Source organism: Chrysochloris asiatica, unplaced genomic scaffold (assembly GCF_000296735.1).
Source record: "Chrysochloris asiatica unplaced genomic scaffold, ChrAsi1.0 scaffold00067, whole genome shotgun sequence".
NCBI classification, from domain to species: domain Eukaryota; kingdom Metazoa; phylum Chordata; class Mammalia; order Afrosoricida; family Chrysochloridae; genus Chrysochloris; species Chrysochloris asiatica.
The window spans coordinates 603,145-622,427 of record NW_006408585.1 but is presented as its reverse complement, the minus strand read 5'-3'; the positions used below and the strand labels follow the sequence as shown (position 1 = coordinate 622,427).

Sequence of the window (19,283 nt, the reverse complement as noted above, 5' to 3'; positions counted from 1 at the left end):
GAAATGTTCTTTAAAACAGATTTCATTTACTTCAATTTCAGCTACTGACTGAAATAACATAGAAATTCTATACAGTTATTCATTCTGAAGTTTTCCTATTTCTACATTAACTTCTGATTTCTAAATTGTGATATAATTTAAGGAAACTTTATAGCCCTAATTGAAGGTTACATCTTAATACTCATGTATTCATAAATATGTCATAATAAGAAGACTTAATATATACAGCCCTAAAACAATGGACAAATTGATAAAAGAGGGAAAAAAGTCAATAGAATTTAAGGAAAATAATTTATGAATAAAAATATACTAGTGGACTTTCTTTTTCAGAATTGGTATAGAAATTCTGAAGCTGCTATTCAACCAGGATAGTGTCCACATTTTCTTGTGTGAGCTCTGCCTCTAAGGCACAAGATGAATCTAAGTGTTCTTGCGACAAGCGAGAACTTTTCAGGGGAATAGCAGACCAGCTGTCACAATACGGCTGATATCGCTGGGCCAACGTATTACCAAACCTTTGGCATCGGTTATATCTGTAAGATTTACCTTTGTGTGTATACATGTGCTCCAGCAATTGACTCTTGCGGAGAAATTTATGACCACAGATGGTACAGCTGATTTTTCTTTTCCTTGAAAAAGAGAAATTGCAGTTTAATTCCACTGGCTCTGTGTCTTTGGAGATTAAAGACACTTGACTGATCTGCAAAGGCTCTGTGGTGCCCCGGGTTGAGTGGTCAGGCTGCTGTTCATTCTCCTTGACTATGAAGGAGCTGAGCCTTCGAGGGCATTCGAGGGCCTCGTTACTTTCACTGAGTGGATGTACTTCACCAAGGTCATTACTTTCCAGAATGGAGGCTGGGACACCAAATGGGAGGGATCCAGAGACATGTGTATGGAGGTGTTGTCTTAGGTTATTACGGGAATCAAAACGTTCCCCACAGTAATGGCATAAGTGTATTTTGATACTGTTTTCGGTGACATTGGGGCCAGTCACCTCTGACGAGGGTGAGGTGTGACTCTGGGAGATCACGGATTCTGCGTCACATCTCTCCTGTTTGATCGACACTGGGGGCTTCGGGTGTTCCTCCAAGGCCTGGGCCGCAGGATGGGCCCTCTGCTGGTCTGCAGTGCCATCATCCAGCCCAATGGCAAGCGAGAGCTGCAGCTGGCGGTGGTCGCTCTGGGGCGCAGCTCTGTTTCCATTGTTACTGGAAGGAGTTTCTTTGACCTCGAGCCCTTGTTTGACAGCTGCTTTTTGGGTTGTTGAGATCTGAATACCATATAGATTTGAGGACTGCGCAGTCTCTGGGGAGAACACTTGATTCATCTCAGTGGCAATATGAGAAAGGTAGTCGGCATGAAGAAATCGAATCCCTTCCTCCAAGCGACTATGATCCACAATCTGTTTTGGCCCTTTCCCTGTGTACATAATGTGCAACAGATAGCTGAATATGTCGGGCTGGATGTCAGTTGGTTGTATTTTTATGCATTCACTGTTAAAAACAAAAAACAGACCCACACAAAATGAAACAGGATCTAGTTGGCTTTTTCCTTAACATACTTGTATATAGTATTGGACTAAAGCAATTCTTTCTAAAGAAGTTCAAATTTAGCAATCTACCTTGATGAAACACAGGAATAAAAGCTTCAACATTTATTTTATGCAGTTTATGGCCCACTGACAACTCTTCCAGCATTCAATCTACTGTTAGGAATTTAACAGAAAGTTAAAAAAAAACAAACACAACAGATTTTGATTAGTTCAATATTTATCAAGTGCTTGCTAAATGACACTGTAGCACTGTAATATCAGCACTAGACTACTAATCACAAGGTTGGTGATTCAAAACCACCAGTCACTCCTCGGAAACCCCTATACAGGGTCACTAAGAGTCAGAACAGACTCCATAGCACTTAATAGTAACACACTAACTGCCAGGGGATAGCAAAATGAATAAATAGGTAACCTGCTCCTAAGGAAACTGGTAATATTTAGAATTTAAAATATTCATGTTATTTTGGCTTCCAAAATATATTGATATATCTATTCTTGAAACCACAAATGAATGCAGCTGTAACTTTAAAAATTTCTAAAATAATACCAAGCCTAATTTATAATATAAATCTAGAATTCAGGTAATAGGTGAGAATGACCATGCAGCAAGAACTCTGAACAATTAGGACAGAGACCATCTGAGGCAAGAACAGTGGGGCTGGGTGCTGGGGAGGGCAATACAAGAAGTGGGGAGGAGGCAGAAGAACAAGATAGCTAGGGGAACACTGAGAAAGGTTTGCCTGGCCTAGTGAGACAGAGGTAAATAGTGTTGCATGCTCAACCTTGGAACAACAGGGCTCTGGGGTACAGGGATCTAGGTATAGCTTGAAGAGGGGAAATAATACTAAAATGCTTGACTGTCTTATGAATATTAGTTTCCCTTGGCTACTATTGTAAAATAGACACTTGAGTGGGATAGAAAAGAATGTTGGGAAACACGATTAGAGAAAACTTGTAAACCCGTCTTCAGCCTACAACTGATTGGAAAACCTAAAAGGGGTTCTAGAACTTGCCCAGTGAAATAGGTCTCGTGTAAAGACTTTTACAGAGTACAGGACCTCAGGTGGAATCCTGAGTCCCTTCCACAACCTTATGAGGTCAGACATTCCCACTAGAAAGAACAAGCAGACCAGCCTGGAACAGCTAGAGTGACAGACAATACATCTTCAAAGAAAGACCATCAGGAAAAACCCAAAACAAAAATGTCAGCATGACTGGCTATTACAAGAATAAGCAGACTGTTTGCCAAGAAGACATCAAGGCTAGCAATCAAGTTCCTTCAGGACAAACCCCACTCTAAGACTGAAACTCAAACAGAACACATGAGCAGGCATGTAAGCTTGCAGGCGACCACATTGGTCTGCTGGTGAGTGGAAGAGGGGGAAAGGCAGCTATGAAGAAATGGGCTGAGTTCAACCAAGGTCCATAGAGTCCTGTTAACCTGGAGATGAGAGAGAGAGAAGAGGAAGGACTGGTTGGTCCAAAGTGTGGTGAGACCTGAGGACACTTGAGTCCATGGACAAGGATATAGCCACAGAGGGTTAGAGCTGAGAGTGAAGCATCCAGCTAATATGAAATGAGGAGAGATGCACAAGAACACCCAATCTTGCAGATAGTACCCATTAGACCTAGCCTCCTTGGCTCAATAATCAGAACTCAACTAGAGGAAGATTACAAAGAAAAAAAAAAATGTTGTTGTTGTTGTTAAAGGAAACAAGGGTAAATTGCAACAATTTTATGAACCTGACCTATACTCAGAAAGGTAGTTACTCTAAATACCAATAGATAGGGAAGGAGCCTTCACATCAAGTATCAATGCTATCCCCTCTGTACACAGGGTAGATAGGGATGGGCAACTTAGACATTGCCTTCCTAAAATGAGGGGGCGATAAAGGCATGAAGTGATTGGCTTACAAGGTTTCAGGAGGGAGTTTAGTTTAAGAGTATGGGGGGGAAAGAAAGAGTCCCCACTGAATAGATTTCATCTTGTCTAGATGAGTCTGGTAAAAAGAGATGGGGATAAGATTCGTATGATTCAATAGTGAATAATTGTTATCCTGACTAACTGCGACTGTCACAATTGTAAAGGTAGAAGTTTTCTAACAAAAACAGGGGAGTAGTTAATCTTACAGTCCAGAAACAGAGGACCCTAGGACTATCAAGGGAGATGAGCACAAGCAGAATGCGGGCCCTTATCCAGAGAAGCAGCGACACCAGAGACGGAGGCAGAGATGGGGGCATGGAGTGGGGGAGCGGCTGAGGACTCTAGATTCATGGGAAGAGAGGGACTGAGAGCTGGTGGTCAGGAGGCAGACTTGCAGAATGTGCCCTTTGGAGGTGTAAATTATTATATATGCCTGAGTGGGTTTGTTTCTTTTTAAATGCTATGTTAACTGATGGTACAAGGAAAGGATTATAACGATTGTAATGAAACAAGGTATATGATTTGTTGAATGTAAAACTCATGATCTGCCCTGTAAACTTTCACTCAATCCACAATAAAAACCTTAAATAATAATAATTAAAAAGATAATGGAATTCTTACATGAACTTTTTTAAGCCTCCTTGCATTTCTAATAGCAGTGTTACTGTTAAGTCCCTTCGAGTTCCAACTAGTAGCGACCCTGTATAGAGTTTCCAAGGCTTTTTAGATTATTGTGGGTGCAGAAAGCCTCAAACTGAGGACATTGTGGTTCGCAGTCCAGTGTTTATTGTATGGAGCCCACCTGTTCCCCAATATGGTGTAGGTAGTCTGCATTATACTGACAGGTCAGAGAGGAAACTCTGGCATGGCAGAAAAAGCTTCTACCCTCACCCTACTCTCTGGGTCACACATTCCAAGCATGTTGGTCTACTCAGTTTCCTGAATGCTGTCCCGGTTTATCTGTGTGTAGGTTTTCATGCATTTCCTTCCTCCATCTTCTGTGCATCTTCTTGTCTTCTACAACACCTGGAACACCTGGCCTAATCCTTCAAGTTGTCTAAATAGGACTGCTAACACCATAGTCTACCTTGTACACACTTCTGTTATAGCTCATATTGTTTATTAACAATAGCATCAGCTAATAGTCCCAAGTTTGTTTTTAAGTGTTTAAATTATTAGTAAAATAATCTTCACAATATTTTACAGACAAGGAAACTGAGGCACGGAGAGGTCAATTGCATTGCAATGATTTGTTTTACATATATTACCTCTGGAGTCCTGGTGTGGTGCTGCAAGATAATGTGCTGGACCACAAGGTCACTTTGAGCTGGAAGGTCAGTGGTTCAAACCCACCAGCCACTCTTCAGAAACCCTAGACAGGGTCACTATGAATAACAACCACTAAACAATGAATTTCTTGAGGGCAGAGAGTATGACTTATTTGTTACTGGGACCTAGCACAGGGCCTGTTGTAGTTGTTGTTGTTAAGTGCCTTTGAATCGGTTCTGACTCATAGTGACACCCAAAGGGTGATTGGTGAGTTTGAACCGCCAACCTTGTGGTTCAGACTGACTTTGTGGTCCAATGCTTTATTCCACAGCGTCACACCAGGGCTGGGCCTAGCACTTCAAAAAGCCCAAACCCAAACCCACTGCCCTTTGAGGCGCTCCTGACTCATAGCAACTCTATAGGTCAGAATGGAACTGCTCCGCAGGGTTTCCAAGGCTTAACTCTTTACAGAAGCAGATTGCCTCATCTTTCTCCTATAGAGAGGCTGGTGGGCTCAAACTGCTGATCTTTTAGTTCACAGCCAGGCATTTTAACCACTGCGCTACCAGGGTTCCTGCCCAGCACTTAATTATTTAATATTTTAATAGATGAACAATACAAAATAATGTGTAACAGAGGCTGGATCCCTAATTATTTCATTAAATCCTTTTAAAGAAACAGTGTTCTGTTGCTTTTAACCCTGTATATATTAAAACGTTCTTTTCCTAAAGTTCAGGATCAGAGATGCACTTTCCTACACTCTCTATACACCTATCATGTTGGGGTAACCCAGTTTCTAATAATCAAATACAAAATGTTTTGAGAAAATATTTTAAGCAAAATGGCTTTAGAACTCTACTATGGATCAGAATTGACTCGACGGCACTGACCAACAACAATGGACTATAAAGCGGCTAGATTATGCCACTGAAACCTGGCTACAGACGTTTTAAGGAATAGAAGTTTAAACAAAATGATTAAAACAGATCATTAGATTCAAACATTCTGCGTTTGAGTCCAACTTACTATCTCTACAACCCTGGATGGGCAAGTGACTGAACTCAGACTCACTTTCCTTTTCTCTCTAACAGGGTTAAGAGTAGTAGTGACATTAAAGGATACATATTCAGTGCTTGGGTATAAATCTTTAATACAGTTAGCTTTCGTATCTTCCACTGTGGATCCTATATACTACACTGAGATGTTTAATTACAGATGTGCTAAGATGAATTATAATTTTTAAATTATTTCTTACAGAGACCCTTAACAACAAAAAAATCTACAAAATGAGTTATTTACAATGGGCTCAAACATATCACAGTATTAACAATTCTCTTAATTTACACAAACACATCTTTACCTTGTTTGGTGAATAAATATCATCTTGAAATAGTTAGAAAAAGCAGCAAGCACTGCTCTGTGGGCTTTGAAGTAAACATCTCCAATAGCAACTGTGCAATCACACAGAAAGCCAAATTCTCGCTGCATGTTCAGTTGCTGTAGGAGGACAAGACTGTGGTTGGCAGCGTCCATTGCGCTCTGTGGAAAAGGACAAGAGAAGAGAAAGGTTCACAAAGACCTATGAAGTAGCAAGAAGACCCAAATTTAATTGTAATTATTCAATAGTTTTCAATACTGTTAATTTTGTCTCAACCTAGTTAATGTTAATATTCCTATGACCACAATTGATGTAAACTTTGCCACCCATAAAATAAGACCGTTCTTAACCTGGTAAGCAGGAGCTTGGTATGATAGACACAGGAACACAAGAAAGGGCTGTCCTTTCCTAGCTATGTAACTACTGTGTTTCTGTTTCCTCACTGGAAAGCTAGGATGAGATACTGATCCCTACAGCGGAGTTGGAATGAGATTACTTACATGAAGAGTACATTTTAAACTTGGAAACTACTATTTAAATGTCAGCTATAAATGCTAAAATTGTCACAGGGTGTCCTGGCTTGATTAGAGCTGTCACTACTCCCTAGGAACACTGGCCTCCCAACTATCATAGAATGTTTAGGGAACTTACAAGTAATAGTACTTTCAGGAGTCCTTAAACTAGATACAAAGTTACACCCCCTGATTTACGATGGGCCTGGAACCTCCCAGGGGAGAACCTAAACTCTAATCTTAACTGGATTTAAATACAAACAAAAGTTCGCAAGAAGTAGAATGCAATATGGGGTAACTGGATTTAAGGGGGAAGAATCATGAATAAAGAACAACATGCAAATGAACTCTGGTCAGAGGCCCAGTGTGAGCAGCAAGACAAGGGCATTCAAAAGGGCCATGGTTCCAGAAAGGTGGGAAGCTGTACTTTAACCCTGTGGCGTGAGACTGGAGAACCTCCTTTGAAAGAACAGATCCTGAAAAGAGGAGACTTCCTTATTTGCCAGAGAGACCAAAGTGTAAGGATGTCAGCTGTGGGGTGGTGGGGTCAGCTGTCTAGAGATGAGCAGTCACTTGGGCAGCCAACAACTGAGTGATCAATTGCATAGTAAAAATAGCTAATACTTTATTGTTGTTGTTGTTGTTAAGTGCTTTATAGCACTTACTAATCTATCTGTCAAGGAGTCCCAGTGACTCAGTGCTTAAGTCTTCGGCTTGTTAACCCACCAGCCTCTCCATGGAAGAAAGATGTCGTAGTCTGCTTCCGTAATGATTACAGCCTGGAAGCCCTATGAGGCAGCTCTAGTCTATCCCTCAGAATGGCTAAGTCGAAATCAACTTCATGGCAGTGAGTGTATGGGATGTATCAGGCACTGTTCATTCACTTACCTCTTAATACAGCCCAACATGGAAGAGAGTATTAAATGTTTTTTACAGATGAAGAAACGGTATCAGCACAGGTAAGTAATTTATCCAAGGTGACACTGCAGAACAGGGTGATTCACACCCAGGCACTCCTGCTCCAGAGCCAAATTTCCTCCCTCCCCTTCTGCCAGAGGGAACATGACCTTATACTCACAAACTAGAAGGGCCTACACAGCAGTCGGGTTACAAATAAAGGCTCCTCCAGCCTCCCCGCCCCCAGGGAAACCTCAGGAATATTTGTAAAGAAGAATCAGGGTGAAATTTGGGGTTCCTGCTGGCTAAGCAAAAGTGAGACAGCAAAACATTCATGCTTATTAGTGAGTGAAGGTTAGAATAATTGGTAAAGATCACTGCAATTATTACTGATAAGCATTGAATGTATTTTTATTAAAACTACATATTTAATGTATTGATTTTCCTAATCTCCAAGACATATGATTAAGAGAAAAAAACAAAGTGGAAAATTGTATAGAGAAGACTACAATTTATACAAAATTTATATAAAAGGAATGGCATTGTTATTTTTATACATAAATGTATCATTGTTTATGTTTCAAAGAAACCAGTAAAATGTTCACTTCTGGGAAGAAATCTTCTGGGAGGAGTAGGGGGTCAAGAGTTGGTGGGAATTACAGCATTTGGGCTTTTAAAACCTTTTTTTTTGAAGTTTAATATAAATATATACCATTTTCTCCCTCTTCACTTTTAAAATTATGAGCTATTTCAGATACAAAATAGATACAGAAATGAATATAACAAACACTTATCCACCTACTACTGATTACATAGTGCAGACCCCTTAGCATCTCTCCCTCATTCTAGTCCCCTGACAATCACCATGTTGAATTTGGTTTCTGCATATACATACATCCCTAATCAAAGTATAGTACTACTCTGCATGCTTAACAATTTTATATAAATAGTACTGGACTTCAGGAATCTTGCAACTTGCTTTTTTAAAAAAAACTTTACATTCATGCGTTACTTTTAAGGACCCAAAAATTTCAAACATAATAGCTTCCCCATTCCTCCGTCAATGAAAAGCAAAGCAAAACTTTTACCCTTACCATCTCATTTTAAAAGCTTTTAGAGAAGAAATAATAAGGTAACAGAATTTACCTTATTAAACAAAATGTACTAAAAATATAAACAAAAATCCAATTGCAGCTCCAAGAGTGTCACTGTTTATTGTATTTACCATATTTCTCTGATTCTAACACTATTAATTTACAGGGAGATTAAAAACAAAACTCTGTATCAGAAATTTCAGTATACAAAAAAAAAGTGTGCCTTAGAATCAATGAAATAGCTAAAACTGAAGTATCTTAAATTAGCCTTAAAAATTGTCTCAAAAACAAACAAAAAACCCTCAGAACATACACATTTTCATCAGACCTTCCTATACATAGTAATGCATTGCATAACGAACCAATGAACCTTATGGAAATGAGAAACAGCAGTCTAAATAAGTCATAAATTTAAAAAGTCCTGTGGTTGATGGTTAATGGTCTATGAATAATATTGATTCTTCACTTATTCAACAAACATTTTGAAAGATAAATTTACTAAAGAATAAAATATTTAAAAGCATGCCTAGTACAAGGCACAAGAATAGGAAGAACAAAATAAACTAGACATAGATCTTAGTTATGGTACTCAAGAAGATTATAAATTAATGCTGTTGTTATGTGCCGTGGAGTCGGTTCCAACTCATAGTGACCCTGTACAGGGTTTCAGTGGCTGTAAATTTTTATGGGAGCAGAAAGCCTCGTCGTTCTCCCATGGAACAGCTGGTTTTCGAACTGCTGACTGTGAGGTTAGTAGCCCGATTCGTAACCACTACGTTACCATAGCTCTTTTATAAGTTAATGGTGGTGGTGGTGATGTGCCGTGGAGTCAGTTCTGACTCATAGCGACCCTGTTCAGGGTTTCCAAGGCTGTAAATCTTCACAGGAGCAGTAAGCCTCATCTTTCTCCTATGGAACAGCTGGTAGTTTCAAACTGCAGCCTGATTCGTAACCACTATGCAACCAGAGCTCCTTTTATATAAGTTAAGTAAAAAAGTGTTAAGTGCCATAAAAGCAGCTCAGTAAATATGCTGAGGGGGTAAAATAAATAACAGGCAAACTCACTGCAACATAGGGCATTTGCAACGACTTAGATGAACAAGCAGACGATAAACATATCTATCTTTCAGGTAGCCTCGAAACACTGCCCAGTTCTGCACCATCCTCACAATTGTTAAGTTGGAGTACACTGTTGCTGCCACCACATCAATCCATCTCACTAGGAATCTCCCTCTTTTTCACTGATCCTCCACTTTAACAAGCATGATGTCCTACTCCAGGGACTGGTCCCTCCTGGCAACACGCCCAAAGCACTAGAAACAAATTCTTTTCATCCTTACTTCCAAGGTGCATTCTGGCTATACTTTTTCCAGGACAGATTTGTTTGCTCTTCCAGCAGTCCTCGATATTCTTCACCAACACCATAATTCAAATTCATCAATTATTCTATGTTCTTCCTTATTCATTGTCCAACTTTCACATGCATATGAGGTGATTAAAAATACCATCGCATGGGTTAAGCGCACTTTAGTCCTCAAACTGACATCTTTGCTCTTTAAAACTTTAAATAGGTCATATGCAACAGATTAGCCTAATGTAAAACTTACTTTTATTTCTTTATTGCTGCTTCCTGAGTGTTAATTGTGGATCCAAACAAAACGAAGTCTTTGACAACTTCAGTCCCTTCTCCATTTATCATGATGTTATCTATTGATTCAGTTGTGAGGATTTTCATTTTCTTTGCATTGAGGTGCAATCCATATTGACCACTATAGTCTTTGGTCTTCATCAGTATTTTAAAGACCTCTTCACTTCCAGCAAGCAAGGTTGTATCCTGCATATCAAGAGTTGTTAATGAGTCTTCCTCTGACCCTGAAGTCAGGTTCATCAGTTTGTCTGATCATTTGCTCAGCATACAGACTGAATAAGTATGGTGGAAGGATACAACCCTGATTTACACTTTTCCTGATTTTAAATCATTCAGTATCCCCTTCTTCTGTTTGAACTACTGCGTCTTGGTCTGGGTTCAGGTTCCTCAAAACACAATTAAATGTTCTGGAATATGCATTCCTTACATTGTTATCCATACTTCGTTATGATCCACAAAGTCAAATGTCTTTGCATAGCCAATGAAAAATCTTTTTTGTATTCTCTGCATTCAGCCAAGACCCATCTGAAATCAGCAATGATATCCCTCATTCAGCATCCTCTTCTGAATCCAACTTGAATTTCTGGCAGCTCCCTGTTGATGTACTTCTGCAATCATTTTTGAATTATCTTCAGCAAAATTTTATTTGCATGTAACATTAATGATATTGTCCAGTGATTTTCACATTCCATTTCTTTGGAGTGAGTAGAAATATGGATCTCTTCCCATCGGTTTACAAATTTCTTGGCATAGACAAGTGAGCTTGCTGAAACTTCAATTTGCATTATATCAACTCCTGAAGCCTCGTTTTCATCAGTGCAGCTTGGAGCTCTTCCTTCAATATCACTTTTTGATCATATGGTACCCCCTGAAATGGCTGAAATTCAGGCAGTTCTTTTTGGTACAACTCTGAGGAGTCCTTCCATCTCCTCCTTCTTCTTTTTTTTATGTTTTTATTGTGAATTGAGTGATAGTTTACATAAGAGAATATTGATTTTACACCATCGTTTCATTGCAATGATTACACACTCCTCCGTGTATCATTCAGCAATATTTGCTTCTATTCCCTATGGTTGTTTTTGTTTGTTTTTGTTTTGGCGGGGTGGGGATATACACAAAAACACTCAGGAATGCATAATAATTTAAACAACCAAAGGACACATTCTGCAAGCCTGCCACCTGGCCACCAGCACTCAGTCCTCCTCTTTCCATGAGACTAGAGTCCTCAGCTGCTCTGCCTCTCCATGTTCTCATCTCTGCCTCCATCTTTGGTGTCACTGCTTCTCTGGATGTTGTTGTTGTTAAGTGCCATCAAGTCGGTTCTGACCCATAGCGACCCTGAACAGGGTTTCCGGGGCTGTAAATCTTTACAGGAGCAGAAAGCCTCATCTTTCTCCCACGGAGCAGCTGGTAGTTTCGAACTGCTGAACTTGCGGTTCTCAGTCCCGCATTTCACTCGTGCTCTTCTCCATTGATGGTCTTAGGGTCCTCTGTTCTGGAATGTAAGAGTAACTACTACCCTGTTTTTGTTACAAAACTTCTACCTTTACAGTTGTGACAGTCACAATTGTCATGATAACAATTACTCACTATTGAATCATAAGAATCTTATCCCCATCGCTTTTCACCAGACCCATCTAGAAAAGATGAAAACTATTCAGTGAGGACTCTACCTTCCCTCACACACTCTGAAACTAAACTCCGTCTTGAAACCTTGTAAGCCAGTCACTTCGTGCCTTTATTGCCCCCTCATTTTAGGTAGTCAGTGTCTATGTTGCCCATCCCTAACTACCCTGTATACAGAGGAGATAGGGTTGATACTTGGACATCAGAGTACTTGACCCTAGATGGAGTACCTATGTATTTATTATCTATGCTCAGGGCAATCAAGCCAAAAGTAGTTCATGGAGGTCCTTGATGGAGCTAGTTTCAGTGTCTGTTCGGACCACTGGGAAGCTGGAGGCAGGATGACTGGTTAAATGCTGGTCTATGGATTCTGTATGTCTAGAGCATATCCTTTCTGAATCCAAAGTAGTAAAGCCCACCTCCACCTCACACTAGCATGGCTCCCAAACATGTGCTTCCAAACTCTCCCTTCCATCTTCTTTTGATTCTTCCCGCGTCATTCAATAGTTTGCTCATGGAATCCTTCAATATTGCAATCTGAGTGAGGCTTGAATTATTCTTCACTTCTTTCAGCTTGAGAAATGGTAAGCATGTCCTTACCTTTTGGTTTTCTAATTCCAGGTCTTTGCACATTTCGTTTTAATACTTATCTTTTTGAGATGCCTTTTGCAATTTTCTGTTCGGCTCTTTTATTTCAACATTTCTTCCAGTTGATTTAGTTTCTTTACAATCAAGAGCAAGTTTCAGTCTCTTCTGACATTCATTTTGGTCTTTTCTGTCTTTTACGTGACCTTTTGTTCTCTTCCTGTATGATGTTCTTGATGTCATCCCACAACTCCTCTGGTCTTTGGTCATTAGTGTCAATACATCAAATCTGTTCTTGGGATAATCTCTAAATTCAGATGGGCTATAATCCAGGTCATATTTTGGCTCCTGTGGACTTGTTTTAATATTTTTCAGCTTCAGCCTGAACTTGCATGTAAGTAATTGATGGTCTGTTCCACAGTCAGTCCCTGATCTTGTTTTGGCTAATAATATTGAGATCCCCACCATCTCTTTCCACAGATGTAGTCAATTTGATTCCTTTGTTTTCCATCTGGTGAGGTTCACATATATAGTCACCATTTATGTTGTTAAAAAAAAAAGTATTTGCAATGAGTTAAGTCATTGGTTTTGCAAAATTTTATCTCAGCAAGTCACAGATCTTGCAAAATTCTATCATGTGATCTCCAGCATCATTTCTATCACCAAGGTCATATTTTTCAACTACCTGTCCTTCTTTTGTTTTCAATTTTTGTATGCTAGTCACCATTAGTTATCAATACATCTTGATTGCATGTTTGATCCATTTCAGACAAAAAAGGCTGATGAATTCTTCAATTTCATCATCATTGGCTTTAGCAGCTGGTGTGTCAACTTGAATAATAGTGATATTAATTGGTCTTCCTTGTTGGTGTATGGATATTATCCTATCACATCCAGCACTGTGCTTTGAAATAGATCTTCAGATCCTTTTTTACAATAAATATGATGCCATTCCTCTTCAATTGTCATTCCTAGCATAGAAAACATGACTATCTGATTCAAAATGGCCAAGACCTGTCCATTTCAGCTTACTAATACCTAGGATATTGGTCTCTATGCATTCTATTTCATTTTCAATATTCCTAGCTTCATACTTCCTACACTCCCAGTATTAATAGAAGCTTGCAGCTGTTTCTCATTTTGAATTGTGTCCTATCAGCAACTGAAAGTTCCAAAAGTAAAGACTCCATCCACATCATTAAGGTTAACTCTACTTTGAGGAGGCAGCTCTTCATCAGTTGTATTTTGAGTGCCTTCCAACCTGAGAGGCTCATCTTTGGGCACTGTATCTGACAGCGTCCCAATGCTATTCATAAGTGGTTAACCATTCAGAAGTGGTATGCTTCTCCTGCATTCTAGTCTTAGTCTGGAAGCTCTGCTGAATCTACCTGTCCACCATGGGTGACCCTTCTAGTACTTAAAATACTGGTAGTATAGTTTGCAGCTTCACAGCAACACACTAGCCACCACAGTACAACACAGATGAGTGATGGAGCTTTGCTCTACTGTTGTTGTTAAGGGTCATCGAATCAGTTCCAACTCATATTGACCCTGTATATGGTTTCCGAGGAGCGGCTGGTGGGTTTGAACTGCCAACCTTGTGGTTGTAGTCCAGTGCTTATCCTACGGCACTACATCAGGACTCCATGGAATATCCTTTTTCAAACCATTTCAGTTGACTGGCTACTCTTAGTAAATCTCATGTTATATTAGACGTTATTATGAGGATTACTACATTCTAACTGGAAAACCACTGAGAATGCTGACCCAGTCAAGTTGACGCAAAACCTTAATCATTACAGCCATAAAAGAAAAGCACAGATAAAATAGGGCACTGAGGAAACTGCAGATCAGAGGGAGATTTTTAGGGAGTGGAGTTTACGAAGTAAAGCTAAAGGGGATGCAATCAAAGCATTAGGGCCTTCAAAGAGTTCATGTGAAAACTCCATTAGGCCTTGAAAAAAAAAAAAAGAAAGAAAGAAACCTGGAGTAGTAATTTCTAAAACCAAGAGATCTGACATTTAGAGGATTTTTATTTACATTATTTTTCTTCTTCAGGTTCAATCATTTCTATTGATCTAGTCTGAAGTTCATTCTGTAATTTCTAATCTGTTAATTCATTCAGAGATTGTTAACATTTCAGATACTGTATTATCCGTTCCATTCCATTTCAGTCTTTTAAAAAACCTTAGATTTCCCATTTGTTTATGTTACACAATTCTTTTGCTTTACATTGTTGAGTTGATTGAAACAGTCTCTGCTAAAACCACCTCTGGATCACTTGAGGTCAGTTTCCATTGATTAGGATGATGGCTTCCTAGACATTTTGGTTTATATCCTAGACATTGTGATTAATATTGACATTCTAGATACTGTCAAATTCTTCCCAATAGCATTGATTCCTTTTTTTAAAAAGCAATTAACTTAATTGTACTTAAACTCTTAAGTTATAACGTTGTAACCATTTCACACATACCCATACACACACTTCACTGGACAGCAGCTGCAATCGCTGTTCAGTTTTTTAAGCAATCATCTTCTTTGAGGGTGCTCCACACATGTATACTTCAGTCAGCAGTTGCTGAGATTAGAGCAGTTATACTCAGTACTTGGGCTATCACATAGGTCCTTTCTAGAATTCCTTTCCTCACTTTCCAGTCATATGATCGATCACTCTGAATTCTGTCTGCTTTTCTTTAAGTAAAATGGAAGGTGTTTATCCTAGTTTTAAGCATCCCCTCATGTCACCAACCTGGGTGCCTTCAGGCTATAAGACACAGAAGTAGAAACTTGTTCAGTCTTATTCTTGTCTTCAAAGTGTAGACCTCACTACAGTTTCTGCCTACTTTTTGTCACTCTGAAGTGCCTTCTGGTAGTTAAAAAATGTTTTTCAAGCTTATAATTTTTATCTACAGGACACTTACCCTGAGAGGAGCTACACAGCTATTACATTTTATCAGCAGTTCTACAAAGTTTTAGTCTCAAGATTAATCTACATAAAAAAATTAAGGACTGTACAGAGCTATTGTGTGTATGGGTTATAGTTATCAATATATTAGAAATTAAGTTAGACATTTAACAAATATTAATTCATAGTGCTTACGAATCAGGTTGCTATCCTCAGGGTCAGTAGTTCGAAACTACCAGCTGTTCCGTGGGAGAAAGATGAGGTTTCAGCTCCCGTAAAGATTTATAGTCTCGGAAACTCTGTGCAGGGTCACTATGAGTCAGAACCAACTTCATGGCACATAACAACAACAATTCATTTAAAGCCAACAGTAAACCCATTATATATGAACACACACAAAAAACGTTTTTTTTCCTAGAAAGTAATGGTTTTTCTTAAAAAAAAGAAAAAATGACAAGAGTGATGTGATTTTACATTTTTGGTAAGCTCCTTAAAGATCCGGCTTAAATATATGCAGCTGCTGGATCTTATATCTGCCTCCGCATTCAGTCTGTGGCCATAAATTGCTTTTGTTAAAGTATATGTATGTGTTGCTTAATGTCCATTATGTTGTTGTTGTTACGTGTCATCAAGTCAGTTCTGACTCATAGCGACCCTGTGTAGGGTTTCCAAGGAGCAGCTGGTAGATTTGAACTATTTATGGTCTGCAGTCCAGTGCTGGTCCTATATACGTTCTGTGAAATAGGATGTTGTGTGATTTGGTCATTGTGCTAACTTTGTGTCCTCAGGCTTGGGACTTTTGAGTGCACTGGCCGGGAGGCTGCTCTGGCTCCTGATGCCACAGTTAAACATTTGACTGGGTCCTGCCTTTTTTGTTAGGCCAGCTTCAGGGAAGGACAAGTTGCCAGTGAGAATCTGCCTAGGGACAGCACAGTGAGGGCCAAGGAGGTTGAGGATGCTTGAGTCAGAGCCAGGATACATACCTTTCCACCAATGCCCACGGGGACCACATTGGGCAAAACGTGGGGACTAGATCCACAGAGTAAAGGAGCCAAGGAAGCTGAGGTTGGAGTTTGGGCCTGGGCTTCCATCACCACAGACTAAGCTTCTGGGTCATGTGCAGCAGTTGAGTAGATCTCAAGGCAAAAGTATGGTGTCCTGGTACCCAAAACAGCTGGTTGACACAGCCCACAGATGTTTCCTACATTGCCAGAAAGGACTCTAGGCAGAACACACCTGTTCACGGTACTAGGCCTTGTCAAAGGGAAAACCCTGTAGACACAATGAAAGACTTGCAGCAATCTCCTGAGTCCCTTGGACCATGGTGTGGGAACCACTTCCTTACACTATTTTTTTTGTTGTTGTTGTTGTTTTTTAAAGCCTATGAGGTAATAGAGCAATTGCTATGAGCTCCATTTTATTGATGGAGAGTCATAGGCACAAAGATGGCAGGAAAGGTACAGTCAGCTAGCTCTTAAATGGTGCTGCTACTACTTCAAGTTTGACTTTAATCAGTGCCCCTGTGTAAACCTCTATGTACAACTTTCAATATATATAGTGATGACAGATTTCTGCTAACATACCGACCCAAATCAACTTCATAAAATGAAGCAAATTCAGATGTTAGAAAAACTAATATATATATGCTTGTTTAAATGTTTTGCATAAAAATCCTCTGATATTTTAAGGCAACATAACCGTATTTTACCTCATCAATAACTCCAATTCATTGCAGTGTTACAAGAACATTGTCTAATGCAACCTACTTTGCAAATTATTATCTAGGTTTCATATATAGCCTTTGCTTATAATTTCTTTGATAAGCAATTTTGTTTTCTATAGCAGATGAAACAGCCAATGCATAAGAAAGATCTTAGAACTTACATTTGAGAGTTTTTGGTGAGAACATTCATATGTGAGAGACGCTGCAATAAAATTTATCATTTTGTTAGGTTTACAAAAACTAGAGCCAAAATATGAGGTTGAATAAAAAATTATCCATACTATGGCTGTAGAATTTATTTTAATCAACTTTTAGAAAAGACAAATATATTATTTTTCAACACAATCTCCTTGCTTTTCAACTCACTTTGTTCATCTGCCAACAAGCTTCTGTATTCCCTTATTAAAAAATGTTGTAGGTTGAGCTGCAAGCCACTGTCTTCACTTCTTCATTAGAGGTGAAACCTTCAGCCTCAAAGGGCTGTTTTCAGGGGACCAATGGAGCAAGATCATTGAGGATGCTTTAACATCTCAAAAGGAAGTTTTTGCAGTGTCAACAGTTTGGGCAGAGGTGCGTGGATGTGCACCATCATGCAAGATCACAAAGTCCTTAGATAGTATCTAGTTCTTAGATAGTCCTCTGCATTTAAACTGAAGTTTAGGCTTCAACTCTTCAGTGAGGATCTCACTGTAACGAGCACTATTGATTGTTGAACCTTTTTCCTTGTAGTGTTCCAATACTAGCCCTTGAGAATCCCAGAAAACTACAAGTATCGATTTTCCAGCTGATGCTTGACTTTGGAACGTTTTCTTGGTTGGCGATTGAGGATGTTTCCATTCCATACTCTGCCATTTACTCTCGGGCTTGTAGTGACGCATCTATGTCTCATCATGAGTAATGCTTTTTTTAAGGAAACTTTTACTTTCCTTCGAGTATCGGTTCAAATTTTGTTTGCAGATATTCATACACATCTGTTTATGCTCTCCTGTGAGTTGTTTCAGTGCCCATCTCACACAAACTTTTCGAAACCCACGTCTGTCATGGATTATTTCCTAGGCAGAGCCATGGCTGATTTGCAAATGATTTGTCACATAATCCACTGTCACTCATCTATTCCACAGATTCATTTCACGCACATGCTCAATGTTGTCATCAGCCATGGACATGGACATGCATTTTAATATAACCGGAGTGCAAATTAATTATTGACTCACCTCGTACAAGAATGCCATATTTTAAAAAGCTTTATCTTTTATTAAAGTCATGTTTATAATAGGTTTGATACTTGAGACGACAAAAACCTTATTTGCTTTCTAGACTACAATAACTGTCGATTAGCTCAAGTGAAGAAAGATGAACAACTTTATATTGGTAACCATGGTTGTCTAACTCAAACCTAGCTTGATATTCTTCATCTATGAATGTTATTTATTTTTAAAAATCAACCATATTAGTCTAAATTCTTAGCATTAGGTAGTCAGAGCAATGTTCTGAATGAAATAGCTCTTCACTGGCTCAGGCTGTAAGAATCTTCAACAGTAAAAGAGTGAAAGGACTACGACGTATGTTTCTGTAGGAAAATGGTCTTAGATGTTTTCTCTGTAGGTCCTACCACTGTGACTTTATGATTGATTAAAGGAGGCAGGAAAGTTATCAGAGGCATGTGTATAGCTTTTTTGAGCTTCTTACTGATGGTTATAAATATAAAGGTAAAAGCAGAAATACTCAAAGGACCACATAATAACACAAGCCCTGATACAATGATTTTTAACTCTTTAATGATATTACCACATTATTGTGTGAAACATGACATTTGATAACCTAGAGAATGTTTGTAGAAATCATTTTATCCAGAAAAAGTGATCTTATCGCTGACTGTACTTACTGTAAAACCTTCTACGCAGAGTCATATGATGCCTGAATCCTATGATTAACCCAAACAAAATTTCCAGAGCTTTTTTAAAAAGCTCCCCAAGAATGGAAGAACAAAGCAGATGGGAGAACAATTAGACAGGTCTCAATGGGCTAAGTGAGACAGAGGTAAATAATGATAATATGCACAACTTGAGAACAACAGAGTTCTGCGATACAGAGAGCGAGCCATGGTTGGAATGTAGAAAAGGGGGGAACAATATTAAGATGCTTGGCTGTCTTTTGAATCTTG

General features: G+C 39.1%; 1 protein-coding gene across 1 annotated transcript in view; it reads right to left on the bottom strand.

Moving 5' to 3' along the window:
• Positions 1-281: 281 nt before the first annotated feature.
• ZBTB25 (zinc finger and BTB domain containing 25) overlaps positions 282-19,283 on the bottom strand; it is a 26,294-nt gene continuing 7,292 nt past the window's right edge. The window contains exons 2-4 of the mRNA XM_006864563.1: positions 16,128-16,130; positions 6,109-6,285; positions 282-1,493 (exon numbers count right to left, since the gene is read on the bottom strand). Coding sequence (XP_006864625.1) covers positions 356-1,493; positions 6,109-6,281 — 1,311 coding nt within the window. The 5' untranslated portion in view covers positions 6,282-6,285; positions 16,128-16,130 and the 3' untranslated portion in view covers positions 282-355. The remainder of the gene's footprint in view (positions 1,494-6,108; positions 6,286-16,127; positions 16,131-19,283) is intronic.